The following is a 25618-nucleotide window of genomic DNA, read 5'->3' as shown; positions in this document are numbered from 1 at the left end:
GAGGATTGAGCAGTGCCACAATGAACTAAAGAATATTTCGCCTTGTTGGTTATTTTGGGTCTTAAAGTTCGAATCTAGCATGGAGAGATGTGGGAAAAGAACATTCAAGTTACTGGACTTCAATTACAATAAGGAGAGTAAGGCATAACTTTCTGAAAGTTAAGAGTACACTGAAGCTATTCAAATAGTTTTATAATTACAAAAATTATTGTATTTCCTTAAGCTGAGAAACTGTACGGGACATTAATTTTGATATCAAAAACAGAGGCAGACAAGTAATACACAGCTACAGATTTTTCCCAGTTGTGGAGCTCCTGGTATTTTACTGTCTGTTTTTGTGCAATTATTCTTATGAAATATGATAGCTGTTGCCACCATCCTAACCTTTAAAATGATGTAACTTGACAAGTAGAAGAAAGGACTGGGGACTGAGTTTGAGGAAACTATAAATTGTGATGATTTTTTTTCTAACTGTTAAAGCAATAGAAATACTGTAGACAAAGCAAACCCATAGCAAGTGGCACAGTTAGCTAGAAAAGAAGATGCAAATGAAGAAAAAAACCATTCTGAGAAATCTGGTAACCTGTTGGCTTGTTTTAACCCTTCATAAACCAGCCAAAGTTCTCCGTCCTCATTCAGCATATGATAGTCCTGGGGAGATTGCCTTTCAAGAAAAGTGTTTAAAAAAAAAATACAAGAGAGATACATGATGGTGATGAGATGACATGTTAAGGAGGTTACACACTAAATTACAGTCACTATTAAAAGAGAAACAAACAATACTCTAAAACAACTTAGCAAATCACTTCTCTTGTTTATATGTATTTCTCCTTAATGATGAAATTCAGTTCTCAGTGTTAGCCCAACTGGTTACAGCATTTCATGCTGTCACAATTAATGTATTATGACACTGTGACAACTACAAGAGGTAAAAAAAACAGCTCAGGGAATGGCATCGAGTTTGTGAATGTACCAATTAAAGGTCATGAAGCAAATCCAGAGAGCATTTCCCCATTGTTACCCAATCCTTTCAAATATTGCACACATCAATTTTACTAATCAAATCAAATTATATCCCAAACTACAAGTGTTCTCTAAGTATTTAGACTTACATGGATGCAATGTACTGGATCTGATATATGCAGTGTGTAACTGCAGACCCCAACCAATTGTGGATGAAAGAAAAAACTTGTACCTGTTTGTTTCCTTCAGTCCAATATATGCCTGTGCTATTTCTCCTTTGTCTTTCATCTTTTGTACATCCTCCAAGAGGATTGTAGAATCTGTCATGGTATTCTGGAAAAAGAGTGGTGATTTCCAGGGTAAATTTAACAATGTAATTGTTGTCTGAATCCATGTTTCCATCACTTTACCCCCATGGAACACAAATCCTTGAGCAGCCACATTAAAATTAGCATGAGTACCTGAGCAGAAGGCTGGTCCACACTGTCTATTTCCATTTGGTGTATCTTTTAAAACAAATAAGGACTTTTGGGTCCAACACTTTCAAGGGTTGGACTCGATGATCTCTGAGGTCCCTTCCAACCCAGCCAATTCTATGATTCTATGATATGTATGCAACATGGTCAGGTATGAGTCTGTCTAATAAGGGGGTACAAGTGTTAACCTCTTTTCATTTGTTCATCATGTAAAAGGAACAAGATAAATTTAATGAAATTATGAATTTGCATTTTATTTTGGATTACCATGAAGTGCTCCTAATACTGAAACTGAAGAAGCATAATTTTCCAAGATTAATTCTATTAATATTTCCAAAACACAGAATACATGAAGCCTTTCAAATCTCATAAACAAGGCCCATTCCTCACTTCATATATTTTAAGTATTTTAATGATTTACAAGGGGCTGAGATTTTTCAAGTTAGATATCATCATAATATTATTTTGTTTCAGCTCTGAATGTTTATTACAGCACTTTTGCTTTTTCTTCAGTAAAATCTGAAATACTTAACAGATGTTTACAGTCCCCTTGGCCAGTCTGCTCTGAGTCCGTGTGTGGATAACTGGAGCTGAACCACAGGACTCTAATGAACATAAGAGATGGAATTCTGACTTCTCTATTTGCTTTTCAAAACAATCAAATGCTATTTTCCTGAGTAAAATTTTTCAAGTATTTGCAATAAAAACTTTGTGGACATAAATTTTGGAGCATAGGTCTCTGTGACTGCTATGATTCGTGTTATTTAAGCTGAAAACCAATACAGTACCTAAGGTCCTGAAAGAATTATTCTCAGCATCCTTTACATATCTTTCTGATTTTTCTACTTCTGTTTTACTACACAGTAAAACTGCTGTATCTCACCTGCTTTAGCAGTTTGAAAGTATTTATTATTTTTGTGCTGATTGAAAGAAATGCTAATTACTCCTGTATCTTCAAGAATACCCCACCTACTGTAGCTGCAATATTGGAATGAACAGCCTTCTTTTAGAATCAGTTCAGTTTCTCATACTCTTAAATAGTATTTGTTCAACTACATTTTCTAATCAAATATTCAGCAATTCCTGTCCCATATCTACAGATCACAACATGATCACAACTGAATGTTTGTTGCATGATGAAGATAGTAAATACAATAAAGTAAGGTAGTTCTTCATCCTAGACATGTTTTTGTGAAATTTATGGATTTTGCAAGTTAACAGAGATCTGATTCTTGAATCACATTGCAGCTCTTACTCTTCTAACACCCTCAGCAAGATCCATTGATTGAGCTGACTAGACCAGTTTCTGAATCTTTCCTTTCATGTTCAGGTTACTATAAATCAACAGTTCAAAAATGTTAAATCTGCTTGTTCTGAGTAACTAGCTCCCTTTCATGGAGTGGGAAGATGGGGACAAGGGGGACATGGACGAGTGAGAAAGGTTTTTCACTAACAGCAAAGTAAAGTGCAAGAGCAACTTCAAATACAAGTGGGTTACTTAGTAGGGCAGGAAAATGACAGCTCAAGTATTGTTGAGGATTTTTTAATATTTAAGAGTTCTGGTTCATAACTGTAGAAGAAAAAGTGTACCTTATCCTCCTGGCAATCAAATTGGTAGGCAAGAAAGAAGAAAAACAAATCATTAAAAAATCAGTCTGTGCAGCAGCTGTCCAACCTAACAAGAAGCAGCTATTCACAAGCTGGCTGTCAGCCATCCCACAGGTCACCTTCACATTTCCCTCATACTCCCTCATGCTGTAAAAACAATACTCGTTTGCCACTTTTCTAAAGAACAAGTTATTCAAGTATTCGCTATTCAAGTATTTCTTTACAATGTTCTACACACTGCAGACAAAAACAAATTTTGTTTTCTATATAATGAATAATTTAAAACAAGATATGTACACCTTCATGCACCATAGTCTTCCTATTTATTTAGGACAAAGGAAAGACATATCTGTGTATTCCTTGCTGCACTTCCAAAGCACTGGATACCTCACAGTTCAATGGAAATTTCTAGCTCCAGGATTTTGATGATATCTTTTCAGGTTGAATGACTCTTATTTTCAAAGCTATTATTTCCCTAAGATTCTCATCAGATTTTAACTTTTTAGAAGAGTCATTTCAGTGATTGTAATTTGCTCTTTTCAACAAAACCACATAGCAACTATCAAACACTAATATGGAATTTATAGAATATATTTGGAATATATATGGAATTTCTCTTCATGGGTCATCTTTATGAAATGCTATATATTTGCAACCAACTGTGACCCCATAAAGATGTAGAAGGAATTGTTCCTTGTATCTCCTACTGAACTATTAATTGAAAAGAATTCCTGAGAACTATTGTAAATTTTCCAGTCAAACTACATCCTCACTGGAGAAATGATACTGCTCCAGATGAGAACTATTTCTGCATTGTTAAAGGAGTTTGGGGAGATCCTAGGCACACCATTAGCAGCTGCCAGCCTTATGTGATGGGTATATCTTCACATGAATGCTGGGAGACAGCCCCAGAATTGGTTAATAAAATCTCCCAGTTTGGGTTGCTGCAATCGGTGCACTGACAATGAGTTACATTTAGAGAGGCTTTCAAACCTGGAACATTTCATTCTGCCTTTTCAAGCGTGCTGTTAAATTAAATAAAACCCATTAATGATGCAATGGAACTTTAGTACCCAGTGAATCTGCTGATTATTCTTTACCTTGGGCTGAATAGCCTCCTTCTGGCTCACAAGCTGAGACCTCAGGATGAGGACTTCTTCCTTGCGCACTTCGAGCTCTTCACTCACTGAAGTCAGCTGCTCCAGGAGGACTCTGTATGCAGGGGCACCAGGAGCAGTCACCTCTGGAGCTCGAGTTTCTGTGAGTGCCTTCTGGAGCTCATTCAACTCATTTTTCAGTTTTTTATTCTCAGATTCAAGCTCTTGACGCTGCAAGAAATTGGGACAAGTCTTTAATCCAGCAGCTTTCCAACGTTTCTATAAACTACAGGTACAAAACTATGGGGAGAAACAGTCAAAACAATGAGTAACTGCACCAATCTATCTCTCCTTTAGCCTTGGACTGTGGGGAATTGTGCCTGGGAGGATTTCACTAAGGCAGTTCAAAATCAGAACACACACATGAATCATATAGATATGATGGGAAAAAAAAACAAATTTCCCTCTTATTCTCCCCTCTACAATTAATACAGGTCAGCAGGCTAAGGAGATTCTGTATTATTCAGTGATATTAGGAAATGGTTTTAATAGTATAAGCTATACCTTAATTTAAATATGTTTGGGAAAGAGGGCCACATTTATCACTGTATTTTTGCTCAAAATTAACTTGCAAGTTGTATTGAGTGTTTAAACAGAGAACTCCATGTTTCAGGGTATCTTTATGTCCTGCAGTCCCAGCTACACATTCTACACTTCAAAAAGGATAATCCTAAAACAAAAATGACTGCAGGGAATTTTTTGTCTACTTTCTCCATCTAATATTCTGAAACAGGACTGAGGTAACTTTCCATGCCTGTACATACAATTGGCAGCAATATTCTTACTAGAAAATAACAGAAACATCCTTTTTAAAATTACCTTGAGTGACTCATACTCCAACTCTGCACCTCTTATTGGAGGCCTTTCTTCCTCCTATAAAAGAATACAGACAAAAAAAATTAATAATAATAATAATAATAAAAATCCTTCCTATTCCTTAATTTACTTGAGGCAGGAAAAGGAAAGGGAGATTAAATTATTTCCCTATAAAATTTGAAAACACTCATTCTGGTACTGCTGATGGCTTTCATTTGAATATTGGCGTTGTCTCTTAATTTCCTTCTGAATTTAAGACATAATTGGTTAATATAAATAAAATAATGTCCATATCACTCTGACATCATTGGTAGTAAACAAAGCAGGATGAATGCCAGGGTGTTTAACTCACTAGTAAAAGAATAATAAGAAACAGTTGCCAAAAATGGTTTCATATTTTTACAAGTACTTAAGGAAACCAAATCAGAGGAAAAATTCAAATAAAATCTGCTAATCATGTCTAATCCCATTGAATTTTAATAGATAATTTCTATGCTGCTAGTCCAAAAGCAAAAAGCTAAGTGAAAAGCACTTTCTGCTCCTGTTAACTTCTATCAGAAGATCTCAAGGACCTTGGAAATAACCAGTCCCTAGCACTGAGCATCAGGCATAAAACTTGTCATTAGATAAAGCAAGTACTAGAGGGAGACAAGGATTTAGCAAAAGGCAGTCAGCATTCCCCAGGAAGGGATCCACTGCTGTCAGCAGTTATCAGCTAGGAGTTCACCTTAGCTTTAGCACGTAGAGCCTGTTCTTCTTTTCTATCCAGTTCATCCTGCAGGGATTGCTTTTCTTGCTCCAGCTCTGTAACCCGTTTCTGCAGCTTGAGGAACAGAGACATATCCAGTGGTGCCTTTTTCTCACTTGGCTCCTGCTTGAGAAAGAAGAGAAGGAAGTCAAGAAGTATTCCCCTGCCACATCACCAGAAATTACTACAGTGAGTAGAGATGGGAAACAGGCTGGGGAGAGAGAAGAAGGCAGAAATGTGACTTGATTCTGATAACGACTATTGGCATCTAAAGTATTTCATCAGCTCTCAAACACTATTTTTAAAAAGGATCTACTAGTATAAAGTGTAACTAAGCCTAAAGCCTAGTGAAAAAATAAAGCACTAGAGACTATCCAGCAGACAAGAGGTCTATAATTAAGCATACCTTGTGATCTTATTTGTTTGGAGGGGGAAGTGAGAAAAAAAAAGTCTGTGGTTAGACTCACCTGGAAACAATTGTTAACAGAAGGTTTTTTCATTTTTTTCATTTCTTTTTTTTTTTTTTTAATTTAAATTATTTCTGTGGTAAGTTCTTCACCTACAGAGAAATTTCTCTGCTGATTGTAGATTTACAGGTTAATTTAGTGGGATGTGACATAAATAGGTACCAGAAGATACATTTTATGTCTTTTCCCCTTTAGTATTCTAACTATCCAGCCTGTTCTGTACCTAAACCATTATCTCACTATTTTCTGGGAAAGGACAGCACTTGTAATCCAAAGGTGCATCAGAAATTGTCCATCAGCCATTTTGTACTTTATGTAGCAAGAAGATCAAAGCATTTACCACAAAATGCACCATGAAATTTTGAAGTCTATAAAAGGCACTAGAAAATTAATATTAATGACTGCAGCAGACAAGCAAGCATAGCCATTTCCATTTCATCTCCTTTTGCTGTTGAGGAGAAGGGTCATAAACCACACCAACAGCTCAGGAAAAAGAAAACAGAGCTTGAGTTTCCTGCCTTTACTAGGTCAGTATTGAGAAAGACTCTATTTTTTAACATGATTGTATGTCATTAAACTGTATTTTTATTCTATAGAATTAAACTGTAGTTTTAAATCTATAGAGTTTTAAAAAAAAAAAAAGAGAAACTCTTCAGTTCTGGATTTATTCACACTCTTACCCTAGTTATTTTTTTTCCCCACTTATATTCTAAAAACTCAAACCAGCTCTAGGACAGCAATTCAGTAAGTTTATTAACCAAAGGAAAAAATGATGTTTGGTCCTTGTGTGAAATCCAATCACATGTAGTTGCACTGTCCTTTTCTTGATTATCTATGAAGGTAGGAGCCCCTTTCTGAAAAAATTATACAAGGTGAAAAATCCAAATGGGAATGTGAATTATGAAAGCATCCACAAAGAATATGTGTCAGCAGCCACGTGTCAGGGAATTTGCATCTATAATAGAAAATAATTTTCCATGGAGGCTTTCAAAACATTAAAAACAGCCCGTGAAAAGCAAATATGGAGATAACTAACTTAGACAGTGGGCAAATGGAGAGAGCTGTGTGATAGAGTTAAGAAGATCTTTTGAATGCAGAGAAAATGCTTTCCATCTGCAGACTACCAAGGACAGTCAGGCTACCAGCCTGACAACTCTTTGTGAGCTCTCCCACTTCCCTGGGTGGGGCAAAAAAGGGGATTTATGTTGGAAAATACGAAGAATGGCTTCAAGTTGCACCACAAATTACTCATTATTATTATTCAATAGCTGAAACAAGAGTCAGCTTTCTGGAAATTTTTAAATATCCTGGGGTTTGTATCACTGCATTTACAAAGGGTTAGTACATATTCAGAGTTTCTTTTTTCTCTATAAAATTGAGGAGAAATGAAACAACACAAGGTCCTTAGCCCTACTAAGGAACTCATTCCTTGCAGCTACTAAGAATGTGGCAAGCCACCCTGCCCCTTTTACTCCTTAAATATACAGTATGCAGACTTCTCAGGAAATCTTACTGGTTTTCTGCATTCCCACTTTTTGCTGAAAAAGTGATTACAGTGCTCACAAACACTGACAAGCAAATGTTTTACAGATGCAACTCAATTGGATGACCAAGCATCTAGTCTAGGTTTAATGCAATAGAGAAGAATTAAAAGTAATTTCTCAAATTTTTTTTAAATAGGAGCACAACTAACTGGAGAATGAGCTAGTTTCAAAAAGGAAATTATAAAAGTTGGGATTGGAACATTAGATATCTCAATATAAGGATACGGTGTTCACAAGCACAAAAGAAAAGAATACGACCAAATTCAACCATTGGTCAATGAAAAGTTGTGGGATTTTTTAAACATTACCTCCATCCTCACTGGTAAATCTTCTGCTTCTGTGATCTCAGAGCTAAAAGTATATTCAGACTCATTGCTGCTGTGAGTTGAATCTGTTCTTTTGTGTCCCGGCTTGGGGATGTTCTAGAGTGCAAATGAAACAAATCAATACCACTGTATGGTTTTCCCTGCAACTTTCTCTTCCCAACCTATAATTTAGCATCTGAGACATAGCTCACAATCAAATCTCTGGGCTGAGCTAATTTAATTAATCGATATTTAAAAGGCCCACGACATAGCTCAGAGTAGAATCAGGTACTAACTCATTACTCTAGATTCTACTTCAAAACATTTGTGAACAGCTTTTGATTCCTCAGGTGCTGAGCCACTTACCACCATCAAGTTCATTTCATCCTTGAGATCGTCGTAGCGCTCCTCCAGCCGGCTGAACTCATTCAGCAGGTTCTGGTACCGTAACCGTTCATCATTCAGGTCGAGTTCCAGCTGTTTTGTTTCCTCCACAAGCTTCTTCTCCATTGCCTCTGCCATGGAGAAGAGGAATTCAAAGTGAGAACTCTAGTTCCACCTACCATGCAGTGACTCCATCCCAGGGGTACAGGCATGTGTCTGTACCAGGAACACAGATGGGGACAGAGTCTGCTGGCTGAGGCTGCTGTGTGGTGTTTGTGCTTCTGTAGGCAAACATGAAGCCAAATGTCTGAAGGACCAAAGCATTATTGTGGGAAGCATAGAAGGGTTCATTCATTTAAGTCAGTTATTCTGCTTGCATTAGTAATTCCTGGAGGGAGAAGAAAGGGGCACAAGCCCAGTTACATAAAAAGCAGGTAAGATGCTTCATGCCTCCAGAACATCGAGGCTCCCCATCGCAGCTGCCTCCATCACAGCCTTCAGATCTCATGTTAGCTCTCCCACCCTCTGCCAATGGAGTCACAATAGCCATAAGATTCCATAATATTAGTTACAGTATCAGAGCCTTCTTTTTAAAAGTAAAATGCTTTGTAACAGTCACCTTCTCCAAAAAGATACCAGACCCTTAGGACTTCATGGAAACTCAAATAATTAAATAATTCTGATGCATGTCAGTTTTTTAAAAGATGAAATTATACTATTCAGCTAAAAAGGAATGCAAACTAAGGCAAATTAGCCCAATCTATGCAGTAGAGTGCTGGTTGGCAGGATAACATGAAGTAGAAAACCTGACTGAAGGGAAGAGAGCCAACCTGTTATTTCCCTGGCCTGGTCATGGATGCGGCGGTTCAGATCCTCCTTTTCTGTCTTCAGCAACGTGTTCTGCTCCTTCAGCTCTGATACCAGCTACAGAGATTAAAAAAAAAATATTTGACTCAGAATGCAGGTCATTCTTCATCAGTAGCTTAAACAGCAACTACACCTTTGTTGTAAGAGTTCAAATATTGAAACTTTTCCTCAGAGAATGAAATCAGTGAACTAAGTTCTATCTTCATGTCCCAAATGATGTCTTGAATATGTCCCCACTGCAGACTTCCCTGTATGTTCTCCACTCTATTTCTGTCCAGACTGCCCTGAGCCACCCCACTGTGCCATAATATTTTTCAATAAAGCCCCAAAGAGGTAATTTACTCCTTAAAATAGAAATATGCCTCAAACAGGAAAAATTGGTAGCTCTGTTGTATAGTCTACTGTAGAGGGTAACACCATATTCTAATATCTTATCTCTGCCCAAAAATTGTGTCACTTCAACAGTGCCCAGGTTTGCAAGTTACTCATTTTCCTCTCATTATGGTTACTACACATTCTTTTTGCTTAATCAATTAATATTTTCCTTTATGTTTATCTGATCTTGAAATGTATCATTACAGCATCACAAAATGATTGAATGGCTCTTCCAGTATTTAAGACCTGCACAGTTACCAGTTACCAGCAAGTACTCTGGACATGAAACAACCTGACTGAAACATTGCTGTTAAAGGAAAGATAAGGTGTTAGTCAAAACTTATTGATCTAGACTGTGAAGGCACATATGTCTAAGCTAATTGTTTAAATTAGGCAGGATATAAGCAGGTACCTTTGAATACTGTGCATGGGACAGATTTCTATGTGATTATACTCTTTAGGTAGGTAAAGTTATTTCTTTTTATGAATGCACTACCTCTGACTAATTGAGGAAGCTTAAGAGTTCAGACTTGCAAATACTTTCAATATTAAAATATGAACAGATTGAATAGATATATTTACTTACAATTTATAGATTGATTACATTTTGCTACCATAGGTGTAGTTAGTTAGGTATCAATCCTATTTGGAAATGCACAAGTATAACATTGCTCAAAAACAGTGTAAAAACAGCAGCCACAGAACTGAAGCAGTTCAGCCTGGGCAAAGCCTGAGTGGACACCAGGCCCCTATAAACCTCATTCACCTGAGACTGCGCACTTGCCTGCTCGGTTTCATGTTTGTACTTGTCTGCCCATTCCTCAATGGTCTTCTTCTCACACTGAGTTTTGTGCAGCTCCTTCTGGAGCTTGGCAATCTCCTCCTGAAGGCTGAGGACACGGTTGGTTGCATTCTTAGCTTCCTCTTCACTCATCCGAAGCCTTTCCACGTCACCCCGCAGCTTCTCTGTCTCAGTACTGTAGGTGTTCTCCAGGTTGCTCATCTTCTCCAGCAGAGATTTGTGCTCTTTGTTCTTTGCAAAACACAACACACAGCAGCTGTTAGAGAAGTTCAAGTTTAAGGGAGCCTCCCAGTTCCTTCCAGAACATACCCAGAAAAGGTATCAAAAAAGCAGCTTCCCCATTTTCAACAGTTTGTTTTTGCAGAACTGCTTAATGAGAACAGCCTGGTCTGTAAGCCTGCATATTAACATCTTAAACTAAAATCAGACAGGCAGCCCACACACAAACATGATCACCTCGCCTTCCCCTTAAACAGAACAACTGAAGTGCTTCAAGTGAAACACTGGCATTAAAGGAGCAGATGTTTTCTCTCAGTGCTGCTGAGAGACACAAGCAGATGCTTTACTATGTATGGCCTCCCCCTCTCTTCAGCAGAAAAGAGAACTGATACCTGACAATGAAAATTCACTGCAATGGTCTGTGAATGCTCACCAGGCTACTGAGAAAAGTCATACAAAACTTCTAAATCTCTTCCCTGAGGCCAGCAACCTTTTACCTGCTCATCAATTTTTCGCTGGAGCTGCATGATCTTGTTCTCCAAGCCAATGTGAAGCTTCTTGTAGCGTTCTACAGACCGGGCCTCTATCTTCAGTTTCTTCAGTTCCCTCTTGGCCATCATGCGCCGGTAACAGCATTGCAGGTAAATAATTGCCTTCAAGGTCCTGTGGTAATGCACTCGAGCCAGCCAGCCCCTTACATGTTTCTGAATAATAATAGACTTGTGCTCCCGAAGCATCTACAGTTAAGAAAAAAACACCACAAGGGGTATCAGAGCTGGAAACTACATGTGCTCACTTCAGACTCCACAATGAGAGGTGTAAAGATGATGTACACACAGAGACACATTAAGCCTGTAAAGAGAAACTTCTGGTGAAGAGTAACAAGAAATTAACATGGAATTAATTTAAACAAAAAAGAATATGAAGAGATGACAGGAGTTAGAAAGATGATAGGGAATAAAATTAAAATGAACCAGCAATAAAGACCATCAAATCCAACTGTCAACACAACACCATCATGCCAAGTAAACCTGTACTGAAGTGCCATGTCCATGTGTTTTTTAAACACCTCTAGGGATGGTGACTCCACCACTTCCCTGGGCAGCCTGCTCTAATGCCTGACCACTCTTTTCAGTATAGAAATTGTTCCTAATATCCAAACAGAACTTCCCCTGGTACAACTTGAGACCATTTCCTCTTGTCCTATCCCCAGTTACAAGGGAGAAGAGACTGACCTCCACCTCACTACAGCCTCATTTCAGGTGGTTGTAGAGAGAAAAGTCATATCCAAGATAATTGCAACAATATATGTGGTATCTTTGGCAAGATTACAAATACAGTGCTTTTTTCCCCCCCTGCTTCTTTTATCTTGAAATATCTTTTATCCTTGAAATATCATTTACCTGTACTGCATAAAATTTAACAACACAAAGTTTAAAAATTACCAGAGTTGAAATGCAATGCATCTGCTACACACTAGACCCGACCCTGGAATAAATTGTAGCAACTGTTAGGAACAGCAGCTGTAGTCTAGCTCACCAAACTACGAGTTCCAGTCATTTTTCCTTTTTTCCCCCCTCCTCCTTTATTTTGAATATATCTTAGATTTGCCAGCACAGAAATAAGTCCATTTATTCTAATGGGAATTTTTTTAATAATTCAAACTTACTTCATGGCAGATTTAAAATTAAAAACAGTCAAGAATGCCAGAAACTTTCATCAGCATTTTAGCCAGAGACTTCCACTCAGGAGAGTCTACTGGTTTTGGATCCTTCACCCACAGATTCAATCACAGACCCCCCAGCTCTGGAGCATCTGAATCCCTGCAGGCCACAGCTAATACTGGAAAGCCTACCCAAACCCACAAGGCTTCTAGGACTCAGAAAACTTTAGAGTTCACTTCATAAAGCTCATGCAAATTAAACAGTTTATTCTAAAGAACACAACTATTTAAGATTTTATGTTACTTCTTGGGTTTCATGGTTTTCTTAAAGAACATAGGCAGTCACATTCTTACACCGATTTACCATAAAGCTGGTAAGTTGTTTGCTAACAACTCTTCCATACTTGTTAGCAAAAGATCTGAAATGTGTCAGAGGCATTGTAGTTCCAGATCAACGAATTGAAAAGGCTTGCTGGCAAAGTGGCAGGATTATAGGGTACACAAACTTCCTCCCTTAGCATTAATTTCTGAAGAAAAAAAATGAAATCCGAAATACCAGCACTTGGTCAAATAGCACACTGTGGTAAGGGAATAGCTCTTCAAAAGTACAGCAAGGTCAAAATCCAAAGTCCTTCTCACTGATTGCCATGCAGTTAGCATTCCTGCCCCATTACACGTTTCCTGGGACAGTCCTTCTGGTTACCTGTGGGTACCTGAACAGCTCAAATACAACTTGTGTTCAACAACATTTTCACCTCAAGTTTGAAAGCCACAAGTCCCACAAAATACCTCCATCGTGCAAGGACGTTCCACATCTGCCAGGGAATTCTCACATCCATGCGGTCCAGTGAGGAAAGAGACCACTCCAGAGTAGGGTGAGACTATCAGAAAAGTTACTCCAAGTACCAAGTATTTCCCAGGAAAGCTTCTGACAAAGCTGTGAAGGAACTAAACTCCTTGTTGAGCCGAGAAGTTCATCACAATGTCCCGGGCAGAAGCTTTTCCAAGGACGTGTGAAGTGGATGATTCAACCATTTAAAATTCCTTGTAGTAGCCATGTGACTGCAACACATGCCCTCTCTGCTATCAATAACAACAGGTGCCTTTCACAATCCTAATGAACAACACGTGTACCAGCTATTACCTACAGAGTCACAGCTCAGCCCAGGGCTGATGTCACGGGGCACTCATTTGGTTTCACTCATTTGCAATCCTCATGAACTTCAGAACAACCCTGTTTACTGTCCCATGGCATGCACGAACCTGTGCTGCTCTCTCTGACCATCCCTGTATCCCAGCTTTAATAAAATTCTACCTTAGGAGGACAACGTATACCCAGCACACTGCAGGTGTGCTCTGTGCCAGCACTTCACCTTTTACTGCAGTGAGTAATTCAGTGCTGGAGGGAGACACTCCCTAATGGGGATGTCTGACCACCCCTTATAGGGACCCCTCCAGCAATCTGTCATCTCTATTAAAAATGAAAATAACAGGTCTATAAAGTCTGTGCTACAGGACAGATGCAATGTGTATCACCCACGAGACTAACTTCAGGCCCACAGGATCATCTCTCATTTTCCTAAGGATGGCTTTTAGTCCACACAGGGCTGTGACTCATGTCTCATTTTGTCACATCTGTCAGATCATTGTTAAAAACGTATCTTGTATAATCACACAACATAAAACATGGTTTCTAATAATGAAAATGCTGAGAATTCCCATGAAAAGTCCAAGTAGGTACTCACCCAAAAAAACAGCCAAGTCAAGCGTGGGGATCTTAGTCCTTACAAATTCTTATTGGGGATTACTTGTTTTCAAACTTTATGGTTAGTGTGTGTTAAAAAGCTGTAATTTAGACACGTTCACATCTGACTGTGTAGGCAACTTTAACGCAAATAAAAAATACATAGAAACTTCAAGTATAAAAGAGAAACACAACTAACAAGCAGTAGCTGGCTTTTGATTATATGCCTTCAATACCTACCTCCTCAAGAAAATATTATAACTCTTTCAGATAGTTTTTCAGTCGAAAAGAGGCTGACTTTTGAGCTGAGTTAAACCCATTCAAGTAGAAAAAGGTGCCATAAAATATGTTAGCATTTTGTAGTCTAGCCATTTCAATCATGACTCTGTTTCCACCCCTGTAACTACTGAAGAGTAAATAATTTTTCCTTTTATTTTTATCTTTTATCAATCAGGAAAATATTGTCAATATCCTTAGGACAGGGTTATATCACTTTCTCTCCAAAACAAACCCAACATCAATACTGGGGAAAAAAAACCCACCAAAGAACCCCCATGCTTAAGTTTTAATCTAGTTTTGTGGGTATCTCTTCGCTAACATAAATCTCTTTCAGTATCTTCCACCAACCACTTCAGATTCACTGAAATTAGGGATGGAATAGAATAGTAGTGCATCACATACGTATATTGATGAGAGCAGAGCTGATCTGGATACCTGGAGGCTGTCATGGTTTAAGGCTGGGCTGGCCAGCAACCAGGCACAGATGCTCTCTATTAACCCTTTCCCTTCCTTGAAGGGGAAAAGAGAAAGAAAAGGGAGACTTATGGAATGAAAAAAAAATTACATTAGTGAAACAATAATAACCAAACAAAAAGGTACAATAATACTAATCAGGAAATAATGAAAAATTTGCAAGTATATACAAAATCAAAACTGCATTCCCTTCTGGCAGGTGGGAACTAGAATAAGGAATGAATGGATTGGGATTGAGGGCAGAATGGAGAGAGTCCTCCTTGGAAGATGGCCAAATGCAAGAAAACATCTTGACACTTGTAATCCCTCATCTTTATACTAAGGATGACATATATGAGATGGAACACTCCTTTTGGTTAGTTTTGGGTCACCTGTCCAGTCCGCTCCTCCCCTCAGGAGAGCTGGGGGTGTGACCCATTCAGTTCAGTGTGGCCTTTCACTTCCAGCACTTAAAAAATTCAGCAGAACCAAGCAGTGACCTTGGTTTCTATAAGAATAAGTATACGCAAGAGCCTTTCTGCATACCACTCATAATATTATCCCTGCAATAACTTTAAACACAAGCATTATCATTTCTAGGAGCACACACTGTCTGAAAAACATACTTTTAACTTCAGAAACTTTATTCACTTAGAACAGACTCAACTGTAAAGTAAACTTACTAAAAGGAAAGTTGGTTCTGTCCTAGCTCAAACCAGGACACATTTACACATGGCCATTTTGAATATTTACTTTATGTGCCTTGACATTCTGTGTAACAAATGAAAAAGTTTTGTCAAGAGAAATGCTGTAAATCTCTGTTAGATTCTCCACTGACTGCACTAAAAGTCATCCATATTAGATGACAGTGTGAGTATCTCTAAAACGAGAAGTTCACTGATTGCACTATCAAGTCTTTCCAATTTCCAGGTGCTTCAATCCGTGCTGAGCCATTTTGTGAGTGCATTAGGTGTAACAGCACATCCACAAACATTTCAGATTCCCAAGGGGACACCAGAGAGCAGCTCTGCCCTGAAGGTATGTGGAAATAAAGCTAGAGTGAAGAAGAAAAACATGGTGATTTCTTACCATTTGGTACTTGTTCCTGGCCATGTAACCTCTTAAGAGAGCCTGAAGAGCAATGGTAGCAGCTCTCATGCACTGGTACCTCTTGCGGATCACATACATGCGTTGGTATTTCTGAATGGTGGTGGCTGCGCGCGTCCTCCGCAGGAACTTGGCATAGCTGAGCAATACAAAGATTACAAATAATACCTGTAATTATTTTCCAATGATTGAATACTATTTCTTTACATGCTATAATTTCACCCTCTTTGTCAACAGCTGTATTTTCTACTTCAGTTTCTTCCTAATGTCAGTGACACAGCATAGTTACCTACCATTCTAATGTATGGCAGTACAACAGAATGGCAAATTAACAGAAACCTTGCAAGGTTTTACAGAGAAATGTTCTCACTTCCTCTGAGAACTGTGCTACAGAATTGACATGATAAACTCAGCTGTATTTCTCAGAACCTTTTCTCCAGGTTTCAGGTATTTCCACTATGCCACCTTCCAGATCTGCTGTCCTAACCTCAACCTGTAGGAAATATTTGCTCATTCCTGGCTCTCTCATCAAGTCAATTAAAAAGCACTTTGACACAAGCCTCTTACCGAGTCTGCATAAGCACCTTTGTCTTTGAATGAGACCACCTCTATTCCTACCCTTTTCTCAGGCCCATCCATGACCATACCTCAGAAGTTAATCCAAACTCTGATGTATCTCCATTCACAGCTGCACCCTGGATGAGGAATGGTTTATCCAGGACAGACAGACCCAGCTCAGAGGGTGCACACAAAATGGGCAGCGAGGACTCAGCCAAGAGTCCTGCTCTATTTCACCTGCAACATCCCTCCCAGTACTATGTGTACTCTGCTCCCACTAGCAACACAAGTTCTAAGAATTCTACAGGCAGGGTGCTATTGTTCTGCCAGGATGTCAGGACCAAGCAGAGCAGACACTCCCAGTCCATTCAGTTTCCTTCGTTTCCCTGGAAAATCATTCCTCTCAGCCAGTATAGGACGGAGAAAGCAAATGGATTATATGTAAATGTCCTACTTAAAGGGAAGTGAGCTGAGGCTAGTGAGGGTTTTCCCATGAGCATTGCTTACCATCGTGCTTGGTACCCTCTGACATGTCTCTGGATGGTGATGGCAGCCTTCCTCATACGCACATACTTCTTCCTCATCAGCCACCCTCGGATCGTCTTTTGGATGCGGATACAGGCAGCTCGCAACTTATCTGCCCTTATTTTTTCCAGATAGGCTACTTGACCAGCCCGGAAAAATATTTTTGTCTTACCAAACTGGTACTTATCCTTGTCCTATTTTCAGAGGTAAAAAGAGGTTCAGTTACAGCATTAAATGTTACCAGATAACAAAAAAAAAAAAAAAAAAAAAAAAAAAAAGAAAAAAAAAAGGAAAAAAGCACAAAGGACTAAATGAAGGTACAGTTAGTAAAGAGGTAAAATTATCTGTGAAACCTTAAGTAGTAAAGTATGATTCTGTTAATAAATTAATAAAATAAGGCCACAAGCATGACCTAAAGGAGTAATGTGTGATTTTTGCTTAGATAAGAATACCAGAAAGATTATAAGAGACACAGAAGGCTACAGCAGGTGATGAAGAAGCCCAGACAATGAAAGCAATACAGGCAATGCACATGTACAATTTTCTGCTTAAATTGTAGATGACCTCTCTGAAGGGTCCATCTTCAACCATATTACACAGTGCAAACAAAACAGCTGAGGCTTCAACTGTGTACATGTCATTTACTGCACCAGGACTAAGCCTCTGGAGGCTGCTCAAATACCTCTGAAATTACAGACCTACACCATAGAGTAATATTCTCTCTATGTGGGCTGTAGCACTCCTCAGAGAGAAAAACTGAGAATATCCAATGATACATTAAAAAAATTAATTTTGTTCCTTGTTTGATGCGAAGTTAAAAGAACAGCAATCAAAGACCTACACCTTAGGATACATTTAACACTTCAGTTTAACACTACAAATACAGACACACACATGTAGACCAAAAGAAGGCAAGCCCAACCTGCCTGAACAGTGTTGATTTTTTGGGTTTCCATAAACATCTCAACATTGGCACTGCAAGGTTAGATTTCTTGCTTTTATATGTTCAGTAAACTTTGTCACTTTCCCTTTCTGACACTTCTCAATATATCTCAGCCACCTGCTCCTCAGATTTGCCTGGAAGTGTCTCTCTGGAGCCTGCCTGCCTGCCCTCCAAGTGCCCAAAGTTGACTTCAGCAGAGGAGCTGAGAGGAGCAGTGTGGAAGGCACAAGCACACGCAGACAGCCACATCTCTATGTTAAAAAACCTCCAGATAACTACACCTTACTTGAGGTGTGGTTAATACATCTTGCCAGTAAGCAAGGTAAGGCTCACCCTCAGCCCACCCACACTTAAAATCACTGTGTCCCTTTCCTTTGATACACTGGGAAGTTCTACAGTTCCCATGCTAACATTTGTGGCTTAATACGTTGTGTAAGTACTAAAACAGCACAGCTGTGAGGGAGGAGGGAACACTATCTTTACTCCTTGGGCTTCCAATTGCTCTCAGCAGTAAGTCTAGTACCAGAATGAGTTTCTCCAGGACATTTTTACACGTCTGCTTTCGGTCACCAAGGACATCTCTCTGCTTCATCAGGACACGGTAGCGGCTGAAGAACTCTTGGTATGTCCACCTGTCCCAGAAACAGAGAGAGTGTCAGTTCCAACAATGAATAATTCTCACAAAACGAAGAACTGCAACTGAAAGCAAAATAAAAAGCAGCAAACACACCTGGAGGGGAAGCCAGCTGCACTGATTCTGATGGTCTCCAGGACACCACAAGCTCTCAGCTGCTGCACTGCCCGCTTTTCATCAAATCTATGCAGGAATAAAAAGAGCCTGTGGGTGTGGGGCTAATTTTTGTATTACATGGGACCTCTGGCCCTGTGCAGATCCAGAACAGGAGTGGCACAGAGGGGGAACAGGGGTGGGATGTGGTGGGAGGTTAGCAAGTCCAGCTACTATTTCTACAACTCAATGACAACTGAGGACAGCCTGACTGGGAACTGCCCGAGCCCATCAGCTGCTGCAAGCTGCTCATCCTGTTCTGCCCCATAACCAGCAGAGCATTTTATTTGTGTGTGTGGATTTTAAGCAAACTTTTGAGAAAAGCTTTAAGGAAGTTCTTATATGAAAAAAGAGGAGTAAGATGCGGGAATCTCAAAAGCAAATTCCAACAAATGTCAAATGAACTTGAGGAGCACAAACTTCCAGTCACATTTGAAACAGTCAGCAATGAAAATTCTGGTATTTTTCCTTATGTATTACCATAAACAAACAAAAAAAAGCATCAGGAAGTATTTCTCCCTCTACTCATCCCAAAAATCTCCTGCTGTAAGTACATGTACATGCAATGAGTCACTAACAAGAGGAAGGACACACACCACTCCCGAGAGAGCAGCAAGGTTCAGCAGAACCTCAGTGCTCCAAAGCCCTGAGCAGTTCCATGCCCAGCACAGGATGCACGAACCAGGCAGGCAGCAGCTTACGTGAAAGGAAACTTGAAGTCATTTGGCTTAATGCAGCGCACGTAGTGGGGAGTGGTGGCATTCAGGGTTTCCATCAGCAGATGAAGAGAGTTTCGAAACTTTTGGAAAAAAAAAAAAAAAAGGCAAAAATATCAGTTTTAATAAGCTCAGACACATTTGATATTACCTCTGGAAGCTGACCTAGGGATACTTGATTAATTCTAATAGGGCTTCTGGTAATAAGTACCAGCTTGCTTTTGTTAGGGCAATAGATTTAATTTAAGATACAATCTTTGAGTAAATTAGGTTACAATGAGAGTTCTAAATGTAAAGTTTTACAGGAGTAAAGCTCCCAAATCAGCATGTGCTAAAGTACAAAAAGCATGGGATAGGCAGAGTTATTTTCAGCTTTTGATCCACCCTAATATTTGTGTAATCCATCTCAATGTCACTAAAACATATGGCATATTTCTAAACAGCCATTGAATTTTAAATCAAATTTTAAATCAGCAGAGTGGTAAAATAAGATATATCAATTTCTTCATTCCTGATCCCAGTGCCTGGCCAACTGAAGAGAACTTTCAGAGTCCAATATCCCAGAGTTTTAGGAAGTTTTAAAAGAGTTTTTAAAGAAGTATCAAGACCACAAATACCTAATGTACTCAGCAGTGTGACTAGGTCATGACACTGCACAGACACTCTGTAACACCTTTTTTAGGGGACTGACAATCATCCACGGTAGTGGACAAGCTGGGGCATTTTTAGTGATTTTATCAGAACTATGAAAATCTAAGAGATGTCTCTGGTTCATCCTCAAGAACTGGCAGGGGAGCCCGATACAGAGATCTTACATTCCCTGAGAGCTCATTTATATTCCAGGCTATCCTACAGTAAAGAGATATCCACACAGATTTCCTGGAAGCCATAGGCAACAGCAGGATGCCACTACTAACTAGCAAAGTGGCACTGCAAATAAAAACTAAGAACGAAAATTTTTTAAAAAGTTCCCCTTGGCTCCTATGTATAATCTGAGCACATACATAAAGCACTGGCTGGGGACATAGCCATGCTGAGAAAACTCCTGTTAAACCTGCTGAGTAGAAAGTCACAAAGTGAGTTCTCCAGCTATACTGATCTGCAAACTTTTAATTTCATTCTGGCACATACACATGGACATTTTATGTGTAACCCATTGATAACTGGAACCAAGTTTTCTGGGGACTGAACTCCCACTTTTGATTTGAGTCAGACAATATGGTACGTGATCAGAAAGATCCAATACAATATTTGCAAAGCTTCTCAGCATCCAACACGTTATATATATTTTGAAAAATATGAGTCTTGGCACCACAGTAAGAACTGAGCCCCCAGAAATTCTGGCTCCAAATGTATCAGTAATTAGGGTACATTTGCTCCAAACTGTACGACATATTCAAATGCACTGTCTCAAAATCAGAAGAGATCCCAAGAAGCACCTGCACACTCAGACCAGAGACAGAGAGAGGCAGAGATTATTTAGTAGAGCTGAATTTTCAGACTCACCTGATGTCCCACAGTTTTCTTATGCTCCTTGCTGGTTTGCCCTGGCCTGGCCTTGGCTGGTTTGACAGCAGTTCGAGACAAAGGCACACGCCCTGAAGGGGTTGCTGACGTGGGACTGAGGGCCTTCTCCTCATCCTGGAATAACTCTGGTAGCAGCTTAAACTGGTGTAACAATAGAAAAAATATGGAGAGTAAGAATCCAGCAAGTGATTGCATCCATTTATGCTTAAGGTTGTTAGAATCCAGGCACAGTTTTCATGAACACTGGGCTTTTGTTGAAATCCACACGGGTAAAAATGCAAAAAAAAAAAAAAAAGCATTCAAGCTGGTGGTACAGTGAGTGAGTGGGCCATGATTTAATACTAAAATCCTTTCAGGTTTGATCAGTGAGTCTCCTTTCTGAAGATAAAATTCTGATTTGAGTTTTTTTCATAGAGCCAGCAATATCTTCCATTTTAAACTGTACTGACAGCAGCTTCGTAAGTATCAAGTGCAATTATATATGGCTGCTTTGATCTAGGAAGGAAACAACAGAGTCCAGTGGTGCATCAGACTCCTTTGTGGTTGAGAAATAACTAGGACACTGAATAACCCAGCAGACAACAAAGAATATTGCTGCTCTATCACTCTAAATTGAAAAAATAAAAGAGGAACCATGGACTCAAAAAAAAAAAAAAAAAAAAAAAAAAAAAAAAAAAAAAGCACCCAAAACACATTAGCCAAATTTATCTAACAGAAGATCTAGTCTAAAGCCAGTGGGAGTGGAGGAAAAACCTGACACATCTTTCCAAATACCACTCAGGGGTTCCAGTTCCCTTTCTCTAATGGCTACAGAATACACCCATATGTAACAACTGCTTTGAAGTAACTTTACAACTAAAAGTAACACCACCCTGTCTTTCTACTGAAAACTATAGCACTTCAGAAGCATTATAAGAGTAAGAAAATCTGGACTTCTCTATCTGTCAATGAATAATCTTTTATTTAGCATCTCTGCATTTTCTCCCAAGAGTTAGGAGCATTCATTTTTCAGTACTAGAAAGTGCTTGGGCTAAGTACAACCTAAGAAATAAAAAAAAATTGTTTTGTCTTATAAAACTCAGTGAGTATACATGATATCCAATGAAACATGCTGTGCAACAAAATGGTACTTGTGCTCTGTGGTTGTGCCAGATGGGCTAGCAGGATGCACCAAATGTTCCTCAGTAGCATCCAGCACAACACTCCAGCATAATATAATGACTAGGAACGCTACAGAGGTATCCTAAATTCCTGTACTTAAAAGGTTTAGCCTTATGTCACCCGAGACTGTTGCTTTAGGAGCACCATCACCTCAGATAATCTCTGAAGCTGGTGGAAGGATGACATTTCCAGAGGTTGACTTAGCCTCTCTCCTTCCACTGGTTCAACCAAAAGTTCAGGATGAGTGACTGGGCCATCCCCACCCTGTTCAGCTGCCTGAGGTCAGATATGAGTGAATGGGTGTGCACAGGCACCTGAGCTACACAGCCAAGGCTTTTCATCCCATACTCACACTGACTTGAACACAATGTGCTTTGTATGAAACTTCTGAAGCTCTCACACTCCAGGGGTGGGGGTGGGAACTGTGTCCCCAGTGTCTGGATTGTGGATGAATGAACTATTCTAAGCTATCAGTACCTAAGTGCCATTCTCCTTCTCCAACCCTGGAAAAATCATTTTCATAGACACTCAGCTGCTACAGGCAGAGGAAGGAGCAGTGCATGCCCTGCAGCAGAGGTCAACAGCAGGAGAGCATTGCTGAGATGATCCACAGGATGGGGAATTCATGTTTTCATTTCATTTTGATGTTTAGCATATCAATTTTCATTGTTTCACAGAACACTGGGAGTATTCAAAGAGAGGGAAAACACTGATCAAAGGGCAGATAATTCACATGGTACAAAATGAGCAAGCAAGCATTTTTTCCTTGTAATTTTTTTTTCAGACAACTTAACAGACATGCTGCTAACAACCTTACAGATCATTACTTTTACTGCAGAGCCACAACAGAAGATCTTAACATGCCAGTAGCAAGCATAAAAGCAGAGGACTGTTGTATTATTTTCATGATACATGCATGGAAACTTAACATGTTCAAAGGGGTCCTGCGGGTGGTTTATAAAGGAAGACAAAATAAGTAGCTGAACACTACTGTGCTTGCCAAGAGCAGTGTGTGTCATGCACTTTGGAGAGAAAAGAAGCATTTGAGCTGCGTGCGAGAGTGGGCATGGGTAGGATGACAGATGATGTGTTTAATTTAGAATTACCTTCTGTTGAATGTGCACAGCAAACCCAGAAAACAGCAACAACAACAAAAAAAATTAGAAATGCAATCCCACTAAAATTACTAATAAAGAGGGCCTGATGAGAAATAAAAATGAAACATTCTTCTTTTTAAAAATCTATTTTCTTCACAGTTTATTTTTTTAAAACATTGGCTCTGACAAAATTTACCATTGGGGAAAATAGTCTTGTTTTTTAGTGTTTAGACTGAATTAACTCAACCTGCTGAGTCTGCCTGAGCTGTTGTCACACAAAGCTATGGAAGCTATGTCCCCATCACCCCTTGCTGGCTGGACTGCATCCCCCAGAGCAGCGCTGCATAGTGCCCTGCCATGGCAGAGCTGGAGCTGCACAGGTCCCTGCCAGCCCCTGGGGGTGCCACAACCTCCCATGCACACACCAATTCACTTCACTCAAACCACTCTGACATTTCTCTCAGCCTGCTGTAGCTTTTCATTATACTCCATGTTTTATCATTTAACTTCATGTATCTCAAAAGAGAAAAGCATTGGTTTTCCTGATAGAACAGTGTAATTTTAAATAGCCTGCCCTTGATACCCAGCTGCCTGGGCCATTGGAGTAGCAAATTCCCAATAGCCACCACAGCACAGTGTCAAGTTAATTGCCTTTACCTTTCAGAAGAGCAAAACTAGCATTTTTGCCATTAAAAAAGAGCAGAGGATGCCATTGAAGGCTTGTCTAAAACATTCCTTCATTCAGTATTTTTCAACTCAGATGGCTGGGGTTTTTTCATAGATATCAAGAAGACCAGACTATATATTGCAGTTTGTGTCCTCAGGGTCTATATGTTTCGTTCCACTCTCATTTTGCTTCTGGAACAGAATTTGTCTCTTCTCCAGAAATTTTCTGCTCAAATTGTCAGGCCATAAACAAGGAGCTTTTGCTTTCAGCTTACAAAATCAAGGGCTTAATAGTTAAGCCTTCTTATACTACTATAGTATCCTAGAAGTCTTTGATGCCTTTACAGAAAATACAGCAAAGTTTGGTGAAAACTAAAAAAACCCAAACCCCAAAATAAACAGTAGCTAAATATAGACTGATCTCACATGAAGCAAAATTAGGCTATAGGACTTCCTAAATTCATACAGATAGCCAAGTAAAACACAAACCATGTTTAATTTCAGTCTACCTGATACTAAGAGAAAAGTATTTCCTAGGTTTATAAGAAATTTTTTATGACCTTTAATTCAAGGACTCGTAACTGTAGAAAAGAGAAAAAAAAACCTTATACTGACCTTACTTGATTTTAGGACCTTAATTTGTTCTTCATAAACTGTGTCTTTATTCTTTTCCAGAAAGCCTTCACATTGATATTCCACCTGAAAACCATCATTTTACAAAAATGTAAGTATTTAATAAGAATATTTTGCATAGAATTCACCAGCTGTAATATTTACATTTAAAACAAAAAATTCTTGTGGATTTTGAAAATATGCACTCCCAAGTGTATCTTTGCTAAATATAGATTTTCCTCAAAAAGAGTGCTTTCCAGTAAAATGTAAAACATTAAAACATATTAATAGTGTTATTGCATTTGACCAAACATATTTCGCTGCTGAGAGATGTTTGTGGTAAGATACCATGATTGAAGGGTTACTATAAAGATGAAGAATCCAAATGTGTGTTGGGTATCTCCTTCACTGAAGTTATGAAACTGAGAACAAAGCATCTCACCTCATTAGCTGAGAGGCAATAAGTAGATCTGCCTGCAACTTATGAAAATGACTCATCTGTACTCAGAAATACTATTTTTACCAGAAGCAACAAAAAGCCTGATGTTGTGACAATACATAACAACATCACAGGGCCACAGAGTCTCCTGGACCAAAGAATAGCCAAAGTGTCAGACAAAAATCTTGTATTTATTTCACTGTCCTAATTTAAGGCTGAACAAAACCCAAAATCAATTGTCAAAAGTCTATACCTTAGAACTCAATATTAGTCAATGTAAGCATAATAACTCCCATGACCTGTCTCACTAACTATTTCATCTTGATAAAACCAGTAGAAGTGCAGACTACAAAATCCAAGAGCAAACCCTTATAACCATCTTATTCTTCCAGAGCAGAGAGATGGGCAGTGATCAGCAGCTCCTCTTTCCATTTATTGGTGCTTCCACAAGGATGCTATACATCAAGCTGCAAAACATTTCAAAAAACTCCCAGGAGGGAAGAAAACCAATGTTCTCCCCACAGATGAGAGCCCACTGAACAATACCTCAGGTACCATCTGTGTTCTTACTCGTGGAGACAATGCCACGAGAGGGCAGCAGAATCTGATT

At 39.1% G+C, this 25618-nt stretch overlaps 1 protein-coding gene across 1 annotated transcript in view; it reads right to left on the bottom strand.

Annotated features, from left to right (window-relative positions):
• MYO5A (myosin VA) overlaps positions 1 to 25618 on the bottom strand; it is a 95741-nt gene that overhangs the window by 13246 nt on the left and 56877 nt on the right. Inside the window, exons 14-30 of the mRNA XM_030456904.1 lie at positions 24573 to 24656; positions 21013 to 21174; positions 19492 to 19589; positions 18734 to 18820; positions 18527 to 18635; positions 17043 to 17254; positions 15960 to 16116; positions 11229 to 11468; positions 10495 to 10743; positions 9299 to 9392; positions 8451 to 8599; positions 8088 to 8201; positions 5748 to 5891; positions 5024 to 5077; positions 4148 to 4375; positions 1196 to 1296; positions 584 to 664 (exon numbers count right to left, since the gene is read on the bottom strand). Of these exons, the coding sequence (XP_030312764.1) occupies positions 584 to 664; positions 1196 to 1296; positions 4148 to 4375; positions 5024 to 5077; positions 5748 to 5891; positions 8088 to 8201; positions 8451 to 8599; positions 9299 to 9392; positions 10495 to 10743; positions 11229 to 11468; positions 15960 to 16116; positions 17043 to 17254; positions 18527 to 18635; positions 18734 to 18820; positions 19492 to 19589; positions 21013 to 21174; positions 24573 to 24656 (2363 nt within the window). The remainder of the gene's footprint in view (positions 1 to 583; positions 665 to 1195; positions 1297 to 4147; positions 4376 to 5023; positions 5078 to 5747; positions 5892 to 8087; positions 8202 to 8450; positions 8600 to 9298; positions 9393 to 10494; positions 10744 to 11228; positions 11469 to 15959; positions 16117 to 17042; positions 17255 to 18526; positions 18636 to 18733; positions 18821 to 19491; positions 19590 to 21012; positions 21175 to 24572; positions 24657 to 25618) is intronic.

Source organism: Calypte anna, chromosome 10, assembly GCF_003957555.1.
Source record: "Calypte anna isolate BGI_N300 chromosome 10, bCalAnn1_v1.p, whole genome shotgun sequence".
NCBI classification, from domain to species: domain Eukaryota; kingdom Metazoa; phylum Chordata; class Aves; order Apodiformes; family Trochilidae; genus Calypte; species Calypte anna.
The sequence above is the reverse complement of the archived record's forward strand: the minus strand, read 5'-3'. Positions and strand labels throughout refer to the sequence as shown.